Source organism: Oncorhynchus gorbuscha, linkage group LG10 (assembly GCF_021184085.1).
Source record: "Oncorhynchus gorbuscha isolate QuinsamMale2020 ecotype Even-year linkage group LG10, OgorEven_v1.0, whole genome shotgun sequence".
In the NCBI taxonomy this organism is placed as follows: Eukaryota; Metazoa; Chordata; class Actinopteri; order Salmoniformes; family Salmonidae; genus Oncorhynchus; species Oncorhynchus gorbuscha.
This window is the reverse complement of record NC_060182.1, coordinates 51,765,845-51,786,877: the sequence shown is the minus strand read 5'-3', so window position 1 is coordinate 51,786,877 and position 21,033 is coordinate 51,765,845. Positions and strand designations below refer to the sequence as shown.

The 21,033-nt window shown below is 44.7% G+C and overlaps 1 protein-coding gene across 3 annotated transcripts in view; it reads left to right on the top strand.

Annotated features, from left to right (window-relative positions):
* The window catches only part of nid2a (nidogen 2a (osteonidogen)), a 117,228-nt gene that overhangs the window by 18,302 nt on the left and 77,893 nt on the right, over positions 1-21,033 (top strand). For all 3 annotated transcript variants that reach the window (XM_046366364.1, XM_046366363.1, XM_046366362.1), the window contains exons 4-5: positions 1,354-2,027; positions 17,153-17,302. In XM_046366364.1, coding sequence (XP_046222320.1) covers positions 1,354-2,027; positions 17,153-17,302 — 824 coding nt within the window. The remainder of the gene's footprint in view (positions 1-1,353; positions 2,028-17,152; positions 17,303-21,033) is intronic.

The window sequence follows — 21,033 nt, the reverse complement described above, 5'->3', positions numbered from 1 at the left end:
TTAGAGACAACGTTTACCAGCAGCCTCTAATTGGGAATCATACAAATCACCAACATAGAAATAATAAACTAGAACCCCACATAGAAATAATAAACTAGAATACCCCCCCAGTCACGCCCTGACCTACTACACCATTGAGAAACAAAGGCTCTCTATGGGCAGTGCGTGACATAAAGAACCTTTGAAGATGCTGGAGGAAACAGGTACAAATGTATCTATATCCACTGTAAAACGAGTCTTATATTGACATAACCTGAAAGGCTGCTCAGCAAGGAAGAAGCCACTGCTCCAAAACCGCCATAAAAAAGCCAGACTACGGTTTGCAACTGCACATGGGGACAAAAATTGTACTTCTTGGAGAAATGTCCTCTGGTCTGATGAAACAAAAATAGAACTGTTCCGCCATAATGACCATCGTTATGTTTGGAGGAAAAAGGGGGAGGCTTGTAAGCCGAAGAATACCATCCCAACCGTGAAGCACGGTGGTGGCAGCATCATGTTGTGGGGGTGCTTTGCTGCAGGAGGGACTGGTGCACTTCACAAAATAGATGGCATTATGAGGGAGGGAAATGACGTGGATATATTGAAGCAACATCTCAAGACATCAGTCATCAGTCAGCTTGGTTGCAAATGGGTCTTCTAAATGGACAATGACCCCAAGCATACTTCCAAAGTTGTGGCAAAATGTCTTAAGGACAGCAAAGTCAAGGTATTGGAGTGGCCATCACAAAGCCATGACCTCAATCGCATAGAACATTTGTTGGCAGAACTGAAAAAGCGTGTGTGAGCAAGGAGGCCTACAAACCTGACTCAGTTACACCAGCTCTGTCAGAAGGAATGGGCCAAAATTCACCCAACTTATTGTGGGAAGCTTGTGGAAAGCTACCTGAAACGTTTGACCCAAGTTAAACAATTTATTGGCAACGCTACAAAATACTAATTGAGTGTATGTAAACTTCTGATCCACTGGGAATGTGGTGAAATAAATAAAAGCTGAAATAAATCATTCCCTCTATTATTATTGTGACATTTCACATTCTTAAAATAAAGTGGTGATCCTAACTGACCTAAGACAGGGAATTTTTACTAGGATTAAATGTCAGGAATTGTGAAAAACTGAGTTTAAATTTGGGTAAGGTGTATGTAAACTTCTGACTTCAACTATATATCGAATAGCTTATCTGAGGTTATAAAGCTGGGATCTGTTATCTAAGGTTTTTAAGTGTTCCAACTGTTTTGACACATTTTACAGAGACCTTATGTAAGGACTTCGTAGCAAGATAGATAGTACATGCAGTTTCCTTCTCCTGAAATGCATAAAGATGCTTCTTCTCCTTTTCTTCTTTTCCTCAGGGTTGGCAATACTGGCGTACCTGGTGTATGGCTCTTCCACATCGGCAACCGCTACTCCTTCGAGAATGTTGTGCCCGCCGCTGTGGGTGGTGCTCTCGCCACGCCACCTCCTAGAGGCCAGGAGGGCGATGACAGCACCACTGCAGGGTACTCAGAGGTAGAGTACCCCGAAACCTTCGAAGAAGAACCCAACGAGGACTACCCACCCATCGCCGACCCTGACTTCCTGTCCCCCACTATCCCAGAGTTCCTCCAGCCCTCACACTTGGACCATGGCGCCCTCCCGGGTCAAGCCCGCCTGCAGCCCTATGGAGGTGACCTTCCTTTAACCTCTGACCCCCAGTATCGTGAACATGACAACCATGGCAAGCCACCACCAGCATCCGGTCCGTCGGGTCCAGGGGAGTACCCGGCCAACTACCCAGCCCGGGAGCCTGAGCCCAGGAACCAGCCCCACCAGCCCCCTCTGGAGGACGTGAAACAACAGCAGCAGCTCCAGCCCCAGGCACAAGCCCCCCAGGTGGTCCCTCGACCGGAGCACACGGTCCTGGAGGTGTTCCCCAACAACAGGGGAGAGAGCAGCCCTCATATGGAGAGCGATCCCAAACTTGCCCCCCATGGCGGACATTTTGTTAGCGTAGTGGAGGAGGAGGACGTGGACTTTGACACAGGAGGTAGGTTCAAGTCTGAAGTTCTCTCTTAAGCTAGCTAGTTCGGTCAGTGTTCTTCACTGTGGGGTCCTGAGAACCCACAGTGGATTTGCAGGCTTTTAGTCCAACCCAGTACTTGTAACATACCTGATGCAACTCATGACCTCCTCTTGTATACTCATGTGTATCACCTTTTGTCTTTTTTGTTTTTTTGTCCGCCTTTCACTCTGTCCATCTGTAAACCAGCTTCGCAGTCAAGGCTGGATAGGACCTGTTCTCATTCACCATAATGCTTTGGTTTCATTGTTTTATATCTCTGATACCCTCTTGACCTGTAAGCTGGTCACTTCTGTTTATAATTGAAACAGCCTTTCCTCACTCTGACACCATCCAAGGGTCAGTATTTGTATTTATTAGGGATCCCCATTAGCTTAATGTGTTTGGAACCCAGGAAGAGTAGTTGCTGCCTTGGGGTTTGTGAAGAGACCTCTGGTGGCATGTCTTGTGGGTATGCATGTGTGTCCGAGCTGTGTTTTAGTAGTTTAAATAGACTCCTCGGTGCATTCAGCATGTCGACACATCTTACAAAAACAACAGTGAAGTCAATCTCTCCCCCACTTTGAGCCATGAGAGATTTACAATATTAGCTCTCCGTGCTAGCCGTGCTGCCTTGTTCTGAGCAAGTTGTAATTTTCCGAGGTCCCTTTTTGTGGCACGTGACCACTAGACAAAACAATAGTCCAGGTGTGACAAAGCTAAGGCCTGCCTTGTTGATAGTGTTGTTAAGAAGGCAAAGCAAAGCTTTATTATGGACAGACTTCTCCACATCTTAGCTACTGTTGTATCAACATGTTTTGATAATGACAGCTTACAATCCAGAGTTTCTTCAAGCAGTTTAGTTTAGGATTTAGTGATTGATTTGTCCCAAATATAATGCTTTCAGTTTTTGAAATATTTAGGACTAACTTATTCCTTGCCACCCATTCTGAAATTAACTGCAGCTCTTTATTAAGAGTTGCAGTGATTTCACTTGCTGTAGTAGCTGACATGTATAGTGTTGAGTCATCTGCATACAAAGACACTCTGGCTTTAGCCAAAGCCAGTAGCATGTCATTAATAAAGATTGAAAAAAGTAAGGGGCCTAGACAGATGCCCTGGGGGATTCCTGATTCTATCTGGAGAGGCTTCCATTAACCTCTTGCTCCTACCTGACACGCAGGCGTCCCATCTAGACATCTGGAAATGCAAATGCGCTACGCTAAATGCTAATAGCACTCGTTAAAACTCAAACGTTCATTAAAATACACATGCAGGGTATTTAATTAAAGCTACACTCGTTGTGAATCCAGGCAACAAGTCAGATATTTAAAATGCTTTTCGGCGAAAGCATGAGAAGCTATTATCTGATAGCATGAAACACCCCAAAAGACCCGCAGGGGACGTAAACAAAATAATTAGCATAGTCGGCGCTACACAAAACGCACAAATAAAATATAAAACATTCATTACCTTTGACCATCTTCTTTGTTGGCACTCCTTGATGTCCCATAAACATCACTATTGGGTCTTTTTTTCAATTAAATCGATCGGTCCATATATAGCCTAGATATCGATCTATGAATACTGTGTGATCAGCGGAAAAAAGCGTTTTATAACGTAACGTCATTTTTTTAAATAAAAAAAGTTGACGATAAACTTTCACAAAACACTTCGAAAAATACTTTTGTAATGCAACTTTAGGTATTAGTAAACGTTAATAAGCGATCAAATTGATCACGAGGCGATGTATATTCTATAGCTGTACGTCTGGAAATAATGTCCGGGTAAATCTCAACCAAAATATCCGGTCGGAGACTGGAAGAACTGCGCTGCCTTGTGTCTGTTTGACCAAGTAACAAATCGTAGGCAAATGACAAGACTGTTGACATCGTGTGGAAGCTGTAGGTATTGCAACCTCGGCCCCATTTAATGTGGTTCATGTTTAACAATTGGTTGAAGTGGCGCATGGATATATTTTCCCATTTTCAGTGATCAGATTTTCCTGCACTTTCGATGAAACGCACGTTCTGTTATAGTCACAGCCGTGATTTAACCAGTTTTATAAACGTCTGAGTGTTTTCTATCCACACATACTAATCATATGCATATACTATATTCCTGGCATGAGTAGCAGGGCGCTGAAATGTTGCACGATTTTTAACAGAATGTTCGAAAAAGTAGGGGGTAGGAGTAACAGGTTAAAGAACACCCTCTGTGTTCTGTTAGACAGGTAACTCTTTATCCACAATATAGCAGGGGGTGTAAAGCCATAACACATGCATTTTTCCAGCAGTAGCATTTTATCTGGTCAAACACAATTTTGGGATGAAAAAATTGTTTGAAAATGTCAGTGAAGACACTTGCCAGTTGGTCCACGCATGCTTTGAGTACACGTCCTGGTAATCCATCTGGCCCTGCGGCTTATTGAACGTTGACCTGTTTAAAGGTCTTGCTCACATCGGCTACCGGGAGCCTTATCACACAGTCATCCAGAAAAGCTGGAGCTCTCGTGCATGCTAAATATCATATGTCCTAATTGTAGAGGTCGGGTATATTATAACTTAAAAGCTGTTATATAGTCCGGCCCTTGTTCGCCGTTGTGAATCAGAATGATTTGCTTTTAAATTGTCATAAATATTAATAGATGTATTATAGGGCTAGGATAAAGGATTATATAATTTAAAAAACCTGCCTAGGTTCTCTATTGGAGTAGGCCTATATGATTCAAAAATAATTGTAATGACCTTTTACATTTAAAAAATACATCTCAATATAAAAAATGTAAAGGATGATTATTCTTCCGATACACACCGGCAAATAGATAGATTAGGTATTGTCAACAGGGTTGTTGTCTCTGGTGTATGTGGGCTGATTAACACTGGGATAAAGTGATTCAAGTTGACGGTTAAACTAATACAACAATTGCATATGGAAGCGAGATGGAAGCGAGAGAAAGTTGTATTATATATTTCTATATAAGCGATTTATGCTACCTATTATATTCTTGATCCTAATGATATAGGCCTAGGTGTAAAACAGCTGTGGTGATAAAAAAACAATGTGTAGGGTGGAGAGCGGTTGGTTTTACAGGTTTACTCGTTCTGGATTGTCAGTACTGCATGTGTTCTTGGCTGTCGTGCCGTGGCTGTGTCGGAATCGATTGTGAGTAGAACTTGAGTATGCTTTCCTATAAGAGAGTGCCCGGGGTTGGCTTGGGGTTGGCTCTGGCACGGCCATAGCATGATACAATAGGATATAATGTGATGCCTAAGCAGAATTTTAACTTGCAGTCATTAGTGGCCGTTAGAATCTATGTTCCTTTTTCCTTCTTATTTTTCTTCTCTTGACTTTATATTGCGCTTGGCATATTTGATAAATTAGGTCCATTACCGCCACAGACCCTGTTCGTCTTTCAGGTACCTGCTACTATAAACCAATGAGGAGATGGGAGAGGCAGGACTTGCAGTGCGATCTGCGTCAGAAATAGAACTGATTTCTATTTTAGTCCTTGGCAAAACAGACGCTTGTTGGCGCCCACGAGCAGTGTGGATGCAATCATTGAATAACTTAGATTTCTACATTTATTTTTGCAACGCTTGCGCAATGACGCGAGCAGTGTGGTCAGCCTGTTAGAGCCTTGCTAGAGCTTTCAAATATTAGCATGTATAAGATCGTGCTGTTATTATTGTTACACATCTTTTTCCTGACTGTTTTCCATTTTATTTGGTTAGTTCTCTTAGGCATCCTCATAGATAATTATGTTATCATGGGACTACCCATATTTCCCTCTGGTCAACGCCAATTGGCGGCCAAGGGTTTGCCTTAGGACACAAATGTGCGTCATGAGTCAGGGAGATGGTCTGATGGTCTTAGTGACAACAGATCTAGATATGGGGGGAAGTTTTAGTGGATGGAATATTAGGACAATTGGAGGTTTACAAAGTTGCAGCTACAGTATGCTTAACAGTGCACATTATTATGATACAGCTATATGGACACTTTAACCTCTAGCGTTGACCAATCCCGTATCCGGGAGCGTAATCATAGCCTCAAGCTCATTACCATAACACAACGTTAACTGAAATGAAAGAAATATATTCACTCACAAGCTTAGCCTTTTGTTAACAACACTGTCATCTCAGATTTTCAAAATATGCTTTTCAACCATAGCTACACAAGCATTTGTGTAAGAGTATTGATAGCTAGCATAGCATTAAGCCTAACATTCAGCAGGCAACATTTTCACAAAAACAAGAAAATAATTCAAATAAAATCATTTACCTTTGAAGAACTTCGGATGTTTTCAATGAGGAGACTCAGTTAGATAGCAAATGTTCATTTTTTCCAAAAAGATTATTTGCGTAGGAGAAATCGCTCCGTTTTGTTCAAGTGACTGGAACGAGCTGCAACAAACACTCAAACGGGTCAGTTTTATCTCCATCTGTTCATTCAAAGACTCAATCATGGACACTCTTACTGACAGTTGTGGCTGTTTTGCGTGGTGTATTGTTGTCTCTACCTTCTTGCCCTTTGTGCTGTTGTCTGTCAAAGATGTGACCAATACATATTTCATTCCTGTGCTGTTTGTACTTACCCTGGTAGGTTGACTGATAACCTGAACCAAGTTGCATGTACTGGTACAGTGAAGATTTTTCTTGAGTGGGCAGCTTGATTAAAGCCAGTCAATATTTAAATCACCCGGAAAAAATACCTCTCTGTTGATATCACATACATTATCAAGCATTTCACACATATTATTCAGATACTGTTAGCACTTGGTGGTTGACAGCAGCTTCCCAAAAGAAGGGGCTTTTGGTGAAGCAGATGAACCTGTCATGTTTGTCATTCATTGTCATGTCTTGTCCCTGTGCTCCCCATGCTATTCGTTTCCCTCTGCTGGTCTTGTTTGGTTCTATCCTTCTCTCTCCCCCTCCCTCTCTCACTCTCTCGCTCTCTCTTCTCTCTGTCGTTCCGTTCCTGCTCCCAGCTGTTCCTAGTCCCCTAATCATCATTTAGCCTTCCCACACCTGTCCCCGATCCTTTCCCCTGATTAGATTCCCTATTTATTCCTTTGTAATCCGTTCCTGTTCCGTCGGTTCCTTATATTGTATATTCCATGCTGTGATTGCGTTTCGCCCTGTCCTGTCGTGTTTTTTGCCGTGATTGTGTATCACCCTGTCCTGTCGTGTTTTGTGCCTTCTTCAGACGCTGCGTGTGAGCAGGTGTCTCAGTTGACTACGGCCTGCGCCTACCCGAAGCGACCTGCAGTCTGTGGCCGCTTCTCCAGTTGTTTTCCCCTCTACTAATCTAGAGGATTTCAGTTATTCGGTTTTGAACATTAATAAACTCTGTTTCTGTTAAGTCGCGTTTGGGTCCTCCTTCACCTGCATGACAGAAGGAACCGACCAAAGAATGGACCCAGCGACTTCAGACGCTCGTTACACTGCCGTCGAGATCCAAGGAGCCATGCTCGGCAGACACGAGCAGGAATTGTCTGCTGCTCGCCATGCCGTGGAGAACCTGGCCGCTCAGGTTTCCGACCTCTCTGGACAGTTCCAGAGTCACGTCTCGTGCCACCTGTTACTCCCTGGCCTGCCGAGCCTCCTGAACCCAGGGTTAATAACCCACCTTGCTACTCCGGGCAGCCCACTGAGTGCCGCTCCTTTCTCACGCAGTGTGAGATTGTGTTCTCTCTCCAACCCCACACATACTCTAGAGAGAGAGCTCGGGTTGCTTTCGTCATTTCACTCCTTACTGGCCGGGCTCGAGAATGGGGCACAGCTATCTGGGAGGCAAGGGCTGATTGCTCTAACAGATTCCAGAACTTTAAAGAGGAGATGATTCGGGTTTTTGACCGTTCAGTTTTTGGTGAGGAGGCTTCTAGGGCCCTGGCTTCCTTATGCCAAGGTGAACGGTCCATAACGGATTATTCCATTGAGTTTCGCACTCTTGCTGCCTCTAGTGAGTGGAACGAGCCGGCGCTGCTCGCTCGTTTTCTGGAGGGACTCACGCAGTGGTTAAGGATGAGATTCTCTCCCGGGAGGTTCCTTCAGATGTGGACTCCTTGATTGCTCTCGCCATCCGCATAGAACGACGGGTAGATCTTCGTCACCGGGCTCGTGGAAGAGAGCTCGCATCAACGGTGTTTCCCTGCTCCGCATCGCAACCATCTCCCTCTGGCTTTGAGACTGAGCCCATGCAGCTGGGAGGGATTCGCATCTCGAATAAGGAGAGGGAACAGAGGATCACCAACCGCCTGTGCCTCTATTGCGGAGTTGCTGGACATTTTGTTATTTCATGTCCAGTAAGAGGCCAGAGCCCATCAGTAAGCGGAGGGCTACTGGTGAGCGCTACTACTCAGGTCCCTTCATCTAGATCTTGTACTACTATGTCGGTCCATCTACGCTGGACCGGTTCGGGTGCTACATGCAGTGCTTTGATTGACTCTGGGGCTGAGGGTTGTTTGAAGCATGGGCTCGGAAACATAACATTCCTTTCAGACCGTTAGACAGGCCTACGCCCATGTTTGCCTTAGATGGTAGTCATCTTCCCAGTATCAAATTTGAGACACTACCTTTAACTCTCACAGTATCTGGTAACCACAGTGAGACTATGTCTTTTTTGATTTTCCGTTCACCGTTTACACCTGTTGTTTTGGGTCACCCCTGGCTTGTATGTCATAATCCTTCTATTAATTGGTCTAGTAATTCTATCCTATCCTGGAACGTTTCTTGTCATGTGAAGTGTTTAATGTCTGCCATCCCTCCCATTTCTTCTGTCCCTACTTCTCAGGAGGAACCTGGCGATTTGACAGGAGTGCCGGAGGAATATCATGATCTGCGCACGGTCTTCAGTCGGTCCCAGCCAACTCCCTTCCTCCTCACCGGTCGTATGATTGTAGTATTGATCTCCTTCCGGGGACCACTCCTCCTCGAGGTAGACTATACTCTCTGTCGGCTCCCGAACGTAAGGCTCTCGAGGATTATTTGTCTGTGTCTCTTGACGCCGGTACCATAGTGCCTTCTTCCTCTCCGGCCGGGGCGGGGTTCTTTTTGTTAAGAAGAAGGACCACTCTGCGCCCCTGCGTGGATTATCGAGGGCTGAATGACATAACGGTTAAGAATCGTTATAAGCCTTCGAGATTCTGCAGGGAGCCAGGTGCTTTACTAAGTTGGACCTTCGTAACGCTTACCATCTCGTGCGCATTCTATCCGTTAGGGCATTTTGAGTACCGGGTTCTGCCGTTCGGTCTCGCCAATGCGCCAGCTGTTTTTCAGGCATTAGTTAATGATGTTCTGAGAGACATGCTGAACATTTTTGTTTTTGTCTATCTTGACGATATCCTGATTTTTTCTCCGTCACTCGAGATTCATGTTCAGCACGTTTCAAAACATGCTTTTAGAGAATTGTCTCTACGTAAAGGCTGAGAAGTGCTCTTTTCATGTCTCCTCCGTTACTTTTCTCGGTTCCGTTATTTCCGCTGAAGGCATTCAGATGGATTCCGCTAAGGTCCAAGCTGTCAGTGATTGGCCCGTTCCAAGGTCACGTGTCGAATTGCAGCGCTTCTTAGGTTTCGCTAATTTCTATCGGCGTTTCATTCGTAATTTCGGTCAAGTTGCTGCCCCTCTCACAGCTCTTACTTCTGTCAAGACGTGTTTTAAGTGGTCCGGTTCCGCCCAGGGAGCTTTTGATCTTCTAAAAGAACGTTTTACGTCCGCTCCTATCCTCGTTACTCCTGACGTCACTAGACAATTCATTGTCGAGGTTGACGCTTCAGAGGTAGGCGTGGGAGCCATTCTATCCCAGCGCTCCCAGTCTGACGAAAGGTTCATCCTTGCGCTTATTTTTCTCATCGCCTGTCGCCATCTGAGCGCAACTATGATGTGGGTAATCGTGAACTGCTCGCCATCCGCTTAGCCCTAGGCGAATGGCGACAGTGGTTGGAGGGGGCGACCGTTTTGTCGTTTGGACAGACCATAAGAACCTTGAGTACATCCGTTCTGCCAAACGACTTAATGCCCGTCAATTCGTTGGGCGTTGTTTTTCGCTCGTTTCGAGTTTGTGATTTCTTACCGTCCGGGTAGCAAGAACACCAAGCCTGATGCCTTATCCCGTCTGTTTAGTTCTTCTGTGGCTTCTACTGATCCCGAGGGGATTCTTCCTTATGGGCGTGTTGTCGGGTTAACAGTCTGGGGAATTGAAAGACAGGTTAAGCAAGCACTCCGTCGCCGCGCTTGTCCTAGTAACCTCCTTTTCGTCCCTGTTTCCACTCGTCTGGCTGTTCTTCAGTGGGCTCACTCTGCCAAGTTAGCGGGTCATCCCGGTGTTCGAGGCACTCTTGCGTCTATTCGCCAGCGCTTTTGGTGGCCGACTCAGGAGCGGGTTTCGTGGCTGCCTGTTCGGACTGCGCGCAGACTAAGTCATCCCCATTCCTTCTCGACCATGGTCTCACATTGCCTTAGACTTCATTACCGGTCTGCCTTTGTCTGCGGGGAAGACTGTGATTCTGACGGTTGTCGATAGGTTCTCTAAGGCGGCACATTTCATTCCCCTCGCTAAACTTCCTTCCGCTAAGGAGACGGCACAAATCATTATTGAGAATGTATTCAGAATTCATGGCCTCCCGTTAGACGCCGTTTCAGACAGAGGTCCGCAATTCACGTCACAGTTTTGGAGGGAGTTCTGTCGTTTGATTGGTGCGTCCGTCAGTCTCTCTTCCGGGTTTCATCCCCAGTCTAACGGTCAAGCAGAGAGGGCCAATCAGACGATTGGTCGCATACTACGCAGCCTTTCTTTCAGGAACCCTGCGTCTTGGGCAGAACAGCTCCCCTGGGCAGAATACGCTCACATTCGCTTCCTTCGTCTGCTACCGGGTTATCTCCGTTTCAGAGTAGTCTGGGTTACCAGCCTCCTCTGTTCTCATCCCAGCTTGCCGAGTCCAGCGTTCCCTCCGCTCAAGCGTTTGTCCAACGTTGTGAGCGCACCTGGAGGAGGGTGAGGTCTGCACTTTGCCGTTACAGGGCACAGACGGTGAGAGCCGCCAATAAACGCAGGATTAAGAGTCCAAGGTATTGTTGCGGCCAGAGAGTGTGGCTTTCCACTCGCAACCTTCCTCTTACGACAGCTTCTCGTAAGTTGACTCCGCGGTTCATTGGTCCGTTCCGTGTCTCCCAGGTCGTCAATCCTGTCGCTGTGCGACTGCTTCTTCCGCGACATCTTCGTCGCGTCCATCCTGTCTTCCATGTCTCCTGTGTTAAGCACCCCGTTCGTCTTCCCTCCCCCTCCCGTCCTTGTCGAGAGCGCACCTATTTACAAGGTACATAAGATTATGGACATGCGTTCTCGGGACGGGGTCACCAATACCTAGTGGATTGGGAGGGTTACGGTCCTGAGGAGAGGAGTTGGGTTCCGTCTCGGGACGTGCTGGACCGTTCGCTCATCGATGATTTCCTAAGGATTCCTCCTCGAGTGCGCCAGGAGGCGCCGGTGAGTGGGGGGTACTGTCATGTTTGTCATTCATTGTCATGTCTTGTCCCTGTGCTCCCCATGCTATTCGTTTCCCTCTGCTGGTCTTGTTTGGTTCTATCCTTCTCTCTCCCCTCCCTCTCTCACTCTCTCGCTCTCTTCTCTCTGTCGTTCCGTTCCTGCTCCCAGCTGTTCCTAGTCCCCTAATCATCATTTAGCCTTCCCACACCTGTCCCCGATCCTTTCCCCTGATTAGATTCCCTATTTATTCCTTTGTAATCCGTTCCTGTTCCGTCGGTTCCTTATATTGTATATTCCATGCTGTGATTGCGTTTCGCCCTGTCCTGTCGTGTTTTTTGCCGTGATTGTGTATCACCCTGTCCTGTCGTGTTTTGTGCCTTCTTCAGACGCTGCGTGTGAGCAGGTGTCTCAGTTGACTACGGCCTGCGCCTACCCGAAGCGACCTGCAGTCTGTGGCCGCTTCTCCAGTTGTTTTCCCCTCTACTAATCTAGAGGATTTCAGTTATTCGGTTTTGAACATTAATAAACTCTGTTTCTGTTAAGTCGCGTTTGGGTCCTCCTTCACCTGCATGACAGAACCTTTAGCCATATTACTTCAACAGTATTTAACATGAGATCCTCTCTGAGCTTTACAGGAATGTGGTTCTGAATATAAACAGCAATACCTCCACCTTTGGCATTTCTGTATTTTCTGTAAATGTTATAACCATGTATTGCTATCACTGTATTATCTAAGTGAGTTTCAGAGATCTGATACTAGCAAGTTATTGATTTCATGAACCTTGTTTCTTATGCTACATATGCACGTGGGATATTTTTAGCACTTTTCTTGGATGCTTGATTGTTTTTTATTGCTTTACTGGGAAGCTTAGCAGAAGTATACATGCACATATTACACGGTGGACTTCCTACTAGGGAACACCTTCTCAGTGCGAACAGTATCTCTGGAAAAATAGGCACATGATTACTGCATAAAATAGCTGTAGGATCAATAGAGGCATTCCGGATAGTTAGAGGGACATACAGTACATTAGGTTACTCACATTGTGTCTGCCAACGCCCCTGGGATAACATACATTTGCTGCAGCATAATGACAACTCAGCAACACAATGGTAGGGATTAACTGAGCTGGGCTTGGCGCATTGATACGTCATTGTCTCAACACAGCCTTTAAATGCGTGGACAGGGTCAAAGTTATCTATAAAAGTGATTCCAACAGAGCTACAGTAATCCTTTAGCCAAGTGTGTAATTCCAGTAGCCTGCTGAATCTTTCACACCTGCGGCTCAACAATGGTACCGGACCTGAAATAATTGGCCGCTTTTGGGAATAAATCAGTGCTAGAAATTCCGAGCTAGCCCTCCTAATGCCATTTGACCCCACATGGATTTAGACGGCATCAGCTCCTGGCAGCTGTCATAGAATGATCGGAAGCAACCTTTTGAGATCCTGTACTCGTGCTCCAGGATAGCAGAGAGTTTTCCCCCCGGGAACCATAGAACTGCCGATGAACATCCACCAACTCATCCAGGAGCATCCCACCAACTCCATTCTCCAGGGAAGGGGGAGACCCCTTCTGGGAGGGATCCCTGCAGAGAACCAGCCTGTCAGCTGTGGGGAGCCGACACGGCGGCAACACTTCCACCAGGTCAGAGTGGCGTCCGGCTACTGGGGTGGAGAAGAAAGAAAAAGTAGGCGGGCGTGGATTCCCCAGTAGTTTGTGTAGGTTCACTAACCATTTGCTAAAAGTAGCCACTTCACCCCTGTAGTCCTCAGCAAGTGAACATGTCCTACATTGAATGTCTTGGCGGTCCACATTGTCCCAGAATTAAGCAAAATAAACACAGCTCTTGCAGCATTGAAAAACTTTGTTAGCATCCTCTATTTGAGGTTCCCAGTCTTCCTCTGTGAGATGGGGCAGCAGTGTTTATGAGTGAGTGTTGTGTGCGTGTGTACAAGTGTTCATCTGTATGAGTGTGTGTGCATGTGTGCATGTGTGTATGTGTACCTTAGCCACAGACATGTAGCAAACAAGCCCGGCATACAGGCTCCTCCGAGCAAAGGGAGAGTCCCCACTCGGTTGAGGAAATGCAGTATCCAGAAAACCAGAGTCTTTCTCTCTCCTCGCTAGCTTGCTAAGCGTTGTTTTGCTAAAGCAGACAAGCAGGTGTAGAGCATTAGCCTCTTATCTGGCAAGCTGCTCTAGCGCTAAACCCTCCATGTTTAAATAATTGATTAGGAAGTTTTAGTGGGCCAGAGCAGAAGAGTTTGGCAAGCTAGTTTATTGTAATTCTGGATGACGAATGACTTGAAGTTTGAGTTTCTCCACAAAGATTTACTGTATGAGTCTGGCGTTTTAGATGGGCTCCCAGCAGCTTATATTGTAAAAACCTGCAAAAACATTCCAAGAAAGAAAATGAAAAGTTACTTGGAGTTCGTAGTGATGCAATGAATCATCAAATAAAATATTGTCAAAAGAGCTATAGTAAAAGTATCTCTCTCTCTGCGTGTCATGAGGGTGTGCTCTGACTTCTACTGAACCTACTTTACGGCGAGAGGATAAGCTAATAGGGTTTTAGGTTTTCTGAGCTGTTGTTTTCTCGGAAAGGTTCTCAGAACTGCTATGTTCGGGTATGTAGTGCTGCCATAGAGCGGGGGAGCAGCGCTACCTCCCTTTTTTCAATTTGAGAATACATGGAGCCGGTAAAAATATTTCTGGAACAATGACCACTAAAATTCCATGAAAACCATAGAATGACTAAATACATATGTAGGCTATGAGAGCCTATAGGTAGGCAACTTGTCTTTTCTTCTCTGTCTTCTCTCTCTCTCTGGCAGTGGTGTGAATGATGAATGACTGTAGGCGTGTGCTGAGGCTCGTCAGTCTGAGGCAAGACCACTTTGAGCAGGCCAAATCCAACGTAACTTCCACAGACAGAAAACTAAAATGTCTGTCCTCAAAACATTTTTGTCATGGACTTGGGGCTCTTGTACGATCCACTTGAACTTGCCCTACTGTCCTAGTGCTTAGCTTACAGAAACGTACCACCTCTATTGCGTATGCAAACAAACTGATCCACCGCATGAACCGTATCTCACCAACGAGATCTAGGATCCAAATTCACCGCCTGTCTGCCTTGATGTTCGTAAAACTCCACGGACCTCCTCTTGCGTAGTGAAACCCAGAACGATATGTTGACCACTTGGTTAAGGTTCTGTCCTTTCAGCACCATGATTCGTGTCTCGCAAGATCACATAATGATTCATAGGTATTAAAAAAAAAGTATATATATATATATATAATAGCATGCTCTAGCATATTAGGCCTGTAGCATGTTACACCAAAACACCTCCTCAGTCATTTCTTATCTGAAGCTGAATAGTCGAAACAAGTTCCTCAATCTGCCAAAACTCAACAGTGCCCGCCACTAGGCCGGATATGCTTTGTTGAATCAACGTAGGCCTGCAAGAAAGGCTTATAGTTTGTTAACACCATATGCTTTAACCTCTCTGGGATAATTTGGGACGCTAGCGTCCCACCTTGCCAGCAGCCAGTGAAAGTGCAGGGCGCCAAATTCAAAACAACAGAAATCTCATACTTAAAATTCCTGAACCATACAAGTATTTTACACCATTTTAAAGATACACTTCTCGTCAAGCCAACCACAGTGTCCAATTTCAAAAAGGCTTTTCGGCGAAAGCAGAACATATCATTATGTTAGGTCAGCAACTAGTCACAGAAAGCATTCTGCCATTTTCCAACCAAGAGAGGTGTCAGGAAAAGCAGAAATATAGATCAAATGAATCACTAACCTTTGACGATCTTCATCAGATGATACTCGCAGGACTCAATGTTACACAATACATGTATGTTTTGTTCGATCAAGTTCATATTTATATCCAAAAACCGGCGTTCACATTGGCGCCATGTTCAGAAATGCCTACAAAACATCCGGATAAATTGCAGAGAGCCACATCAAATAACAGAAATACTCATCATAAACTTTGTTGAAAGATACATGTTTTACATAGAATTAAAGACAAACGTGTTCTTAATGCAACCGCTGTGTCAGATTTCAAAAAGTCTTTACGGCAAAAGCACAATATTCAATAATCTGAGAACGGCGTTCAGCCACAAAAGCAAGCCATACAGTTACCCGTCAAGTTGTGGAGTCAACAAGTCATAAATAGCTTTATAAATCTTCACTTACCTTTGCTGATCTTCGTCGGAATGCACTCCCGGGACTCTCACTTTCACAGGAAATGTTATTTTTGTTCGATTACGTCCATATTTATGTTCAAATACCACTTTATTGTTTACACGTTTAGTTCACTATTCCAAAGGCACAATGCACGAGCGCAAAATCCAGACGAAAAGTCAAAAGAGTTCCATTACATTTTGTAGAAACATGTCATACGATGTTTACAATCAACCCTTAGGGTCTTTTTATAATAAATCTTCAATAATAATCCAACCGGACAATAGCGTATTCATTACAGAGGAAAAAGAAGGCACGGCTCGCCCACGTGACCGCGCAGTAAACAACTGATTGGCCAGAGCCTAGTCCACTTGTTGAAACTGCTCTTATTCGAAGCCTTTCCACAATAGAAGCCTCAAACAACGTTCTAAAGACTGTTGACATCTGCTGGAATCCTTGGGAAGTGCAATCTGGCCCCATAGACACAGCATATTGGATAGGCAATCAATTAAATGAAACGACAAACCTCAGATTTCCCACTTCCTGGTTGGATTTGTCTCAGGTTTTTGCCTGCCATATGAGTTCTGTTATACTCACAGACATCATTCAAACGGTTTTTAGAAACATCAGAGTGTTTCCTATCCAATACCACTAATAATATGCATATATTAGCATCTGAGACAGAGTAGCAGGCAGTTTACTCTGGGCACCTTATTCATCCAAGCTACTTAATACTGCCCCCCTGTCACCAAGAAGTTAATTCACTCACGAAACAGTCATTCAAAAAGATCTAAATGCATATTCCCATGAAACTGATGGAGATCAAATGATTGGCATAAAGGTGAATATTTCACCGGTAAAACATGAAGAATTATCATTTGCGATTGACTATTTTGAAATTGGGTATGCCTAACTTAGTGTTTGAGGTTATTAAAAATATAACATTTTCTTGAGATAATATGTGGTAATAGCTAGACGTTGCAATTGGAGGATGCATTTCATGTATAGGCCTATTGTACAAAATATTTAATAGGGTACATCTGTCGGTACGAACATTGAGAAATGATGACGTCATGACATTTTCCAACACCTAAAAAACATAGCACTATACCACTGGCAATGGTGCACATGCTCTGACCCTCCCTAGGGTTCCCCCAACCACATCCAACAGAGTCAGCTTATTTTGACAGATTCAAGTTCTGACTGTTTTCTCTTCTCGTCCTCCCCTCTTTCTTTCTTTCGTCCTCCCTTCCCTCTCTCACTCTCCCTATTTTTCTTTCAATTGAATTCAATGAGCTCTATTGGCATCCAGTAATATGAAAACATCTTATCTTACATTGCCAAATCTTTATAAGGAACATATTAGGAAATAATCTCTCTCTCTCTCTCTCTCTCTCTCTCTCTCTCTCTCTCTCGCTCCTGCAGTGATCCAGTACAGCACAGAGACCAAGGAGATGTGTGCTCGCTTCCAACAGCAGTGTTCTCAGAATGCTGACTGCACCGACTACTCTTCCGGCTTCTGCTGCCACTGTCGCTCCGGTTTCTACGGCAATGGTCGTCACTGTCTCCCTGACGGTGAGTCCTGGGGATGACGTTATAGGACGTGACACAGGCTCCGAGGATCACCGGCAGGGTCATAATATCGCAAAATGTCACACAATTATATATTCATGGATTTTAATTTGTGTGGTTTTGTCAGCCATACAACATCTGTGAACAATATTTTCGGTTATTGGTGAGAAAATGGTAATTTGGCTTTCCTTACCTGTATTTCTGTTTCCACAGTTCACATTGCCTTAGTGGAAAGGTACACTACCGCTCAAAAGTTTGGGGTCACTTAGAAATATCCTTGTTTTTGAAAGAAAAGCACGTTTTTGGTCCATTTTAAAATAACATCAAATTGATTTAAAAAAATACAGTGTAGACATTGTTGATGTTGTAAATGACTATTGTAGCTGGAAATGGATGATTTTTAATGGAATATCTACATAGGCATACAGAGGCCCATTATCAGCAACCAGCCCTTTTGCAGTTATGTTTGCACAGCTGAAACCTGTTCTGAATAAATAAGCAATAAAACTGGCCTTCTTGAGACTAGTTGAGTATCTGGAGCATCAGCATTTGTGGGTTTGATTACAGGCTCAAAATGGCCAGAAACAAAGACCTTTCTTTTGAAACTACTCCCTTCATAGAACAGCGCAACCTGGCTCTAATCAGAATAGAAAGAGGAGTGGGAGGCTCCGGTGCACAACTGAGCAAGAGGACAAGTACATTAGTGTCTAGTTTGAGAAACAGATGCCTCAGAGAAACAGAGTCCTCAACTAGCAGCTTAATTAAATAGTACCCGCAAAACACCAGTCTCAACGTCAATCAATCAAATGTATTTATAAAGCCCTTTTTACATCAGCCGATGTCACGAAGTGCTGTACAGAAACCCAGCCTAACCCCAAACAGCAAACAATGCTGATGTAGAAGCACGGTGGCTAGGAAAAAATCCCTAGAAAGGCCAGAACCTAGGAAGAAACCTAGAGAGGGACCAGGCTCTGAGGGTTGGTCAGTCCTCTTCTGGCTGTGCCAGTTGGAGATTATAACAGAACCCTGCAAGATGTTCAAACGTTCATAGATGACCTGCAGCGTCAGCTAATAATAATCACAGTGGTTGTAGAGGGTGCAACAGGTCAGCACCTCAGGAGTAAATGTCAGTTGGCTTTTTATAGCCAATCATTCATAGTTAGAGACAGCAGGTGTGGTAGAGAGAGGGTCCAAAACAGCAGGTCCGGGACAAGGTAGCACGTCCAGTGAACAGATCAGGGTTCCATAGCTGCAGGCAGAACAGTTGAAACTGGAGCAGCAGCATGACCAGGGGACAGCAAGGAGTCATCAGGCCAGCTGGTCCTGAGGCGTGGTCCTAGGGCTTAGGTCGAGAGAGAGCAAACTAGAATGCTAAAACAGAGCAAACTAGAATGCTATTTGGCCCTCAACAGAGTACACAGTGGCAGAATACCTGACCACTGTGACTGACCCAAACCTAAGGAAAGATTTGACTGGAATGTTTACTGTTCATATTTATTGTTTATTTCACTTTTGAGACCCTGTACACCCACTTTGCCAAAGCACAGCCCCCACACCACTAGATCTTCAACCTACTACCCTGAGACAAGGCCGAGTATAGCCCAGAGTTCCTCAGTCCAGTGTCTGTGTTCTTTTGCCCATCTTAATCTTTTATTTTTATTGGCCAGTCTGAGATATGGCTTTTTTTTTGCAACTCTGCCTAGTAGGCCAGCATCCCGGAGTCGCCTCTTCACTGTTGATGTTGAGACTGGTGTTTTGTGGGTACTATTTAATGAAGCTGCCCGTTGAGGACTTGTCTGTTTCTCAAACTAGACACTCTAATGTACATGTCCTCTTGCTCAAGTGTGCACCGCGGCCTCCCACTCCTCTTTCTATTCTGGTTAGAGACAGTTTGCGCTGTTCTTTGAAGGGAATAGTACACAGCGTTGTACGAGATCTTCAGTTTCTTGGCAATTTCTCGCATGGAATAGCCTTCATTTCTCAGAACAAGAATAGACTGACAAGTTTCAGAAGAAAGTTATTTGTTTCTTGCCATTTTGAGCCTGTAATCGAACCCACAAATGCTGATGCAAATGCAAATGCTGATGCATCAGATATTAAACTAGTCTAAAGAAGGCCAGCTTATTGCTTCCAGGACAACAGTTGTCAGCTGTGCTAACATATCTGCAAAAGTGTTTTCTAATGATCAATTTGCCTTTTAAAATGATAAACATAGATTAGCTAACACAACTTGCCATTGGAACACAGGAGTGATGGTTGCTGATAATGGGCCTCTGTACGCCTATGTAGATATTCCATAAAAGATCTGCCGTTTCCAGCTACAATAGTCATTAACAATGTCTACACTGTATTTCTAATAAATTTGATGTTATTTTAATGGACGAAAAATGTGATTTTCTTTAAAAAACAAGGATATTTCAGTGACCCCAAACTTTTGAACGTTAGTGTGCAGGATATGTATGTACTTTTTGCTGCATAGAGGGAAAAGAAACTCACACACTACAACTCTCCGTCTCCTAAATACACACACATCAATTCTCACCCAAACTCTCACAGACCCATAAAAACCTGGTCTCCACCTCCCCCTCTCCAAAACCCCTGGCTCTCTCTCTCACATGACAGCATCATCTTGTTTCTAGGCCCTGCAACCATTTCCTGCCAGATCAACACCTCTGATGCAGTGGTGGGCTCCTCAAAACAATCCTCCTATTGGTCACTGGGCCATGCCGAGCTCCTCTAGCCCCTCGCTAGCTGGCTAATTACCTGGAAGTGGCTTGACAGACATTCCTATTTGGAGAGCAGTATAAACGCTCTCTCTCTCGCACGCACACACACACACACACACACACACACACACACACACACACACACACACACACACACACACACACACACACACACACACACACACACACACACACACACACACACACACACACACACACACACCCTCTGCACTCTCAACCGACTCCCTTTATTAGTCTGGCTGCTTGTTATTAACCCAGGGGTGTGTGTGTGTGTGTGTGTGTGTGTGTGTGTGTGTGTGTGTGTGTGTGTGTGTGTGTGTGTGTGTGTGTGTGTGTGTGTGTGTGTGTGTGTGTGTGTGTGTGTGTGTGTGTGTGTGTGTGTGTGTGTGTGTGTGTGTGTCGAAGGGCATGTAAAGTAATGGGGGTGGTATTTAAATGTTAGCTTTATAACCGGATGTTTTGGCAGCCAGTCAATGCTTTGACAAATACAGTCAGTCGACTACTTGAAAGAGTTGGAGGGGATGATGTCACCCTGACTGACTTTCCACTGGGTTGGTTCATCCTCGGGAATGAGGTGTTTTGTTAGAGACTGAAGTTTCACAACAAAATGTGAACACATTGTTCTAGGTAGAAGTGTCAAGGCAAACTTGTGTATATTCCAGGATTGGAGTGTCAAGACTTGTCAAACGTGGTACTTGTGAAGCCTTTGTGATTTGAGAGACAGTGGGAGACACTGACAGACATGTATGTGGGATGGTGTATTCAGTCTAAGTTCTTGTGGGTGCTTTGATGGAACAGGAACACAAACACACACAGGGTGCTTTGTAGTAAATAGAGGAACATAACAAATTGGGACTGTCAACAAAGTGGGGACCTGAGCCATATTTTCACAGTGAGATAATTACTACAGTAATTCCATATCAATTCAGTCAATTACCAAAATAGGTAAGAATAAATGTCACTTTTCCATTCTTGAATTGTAATTTC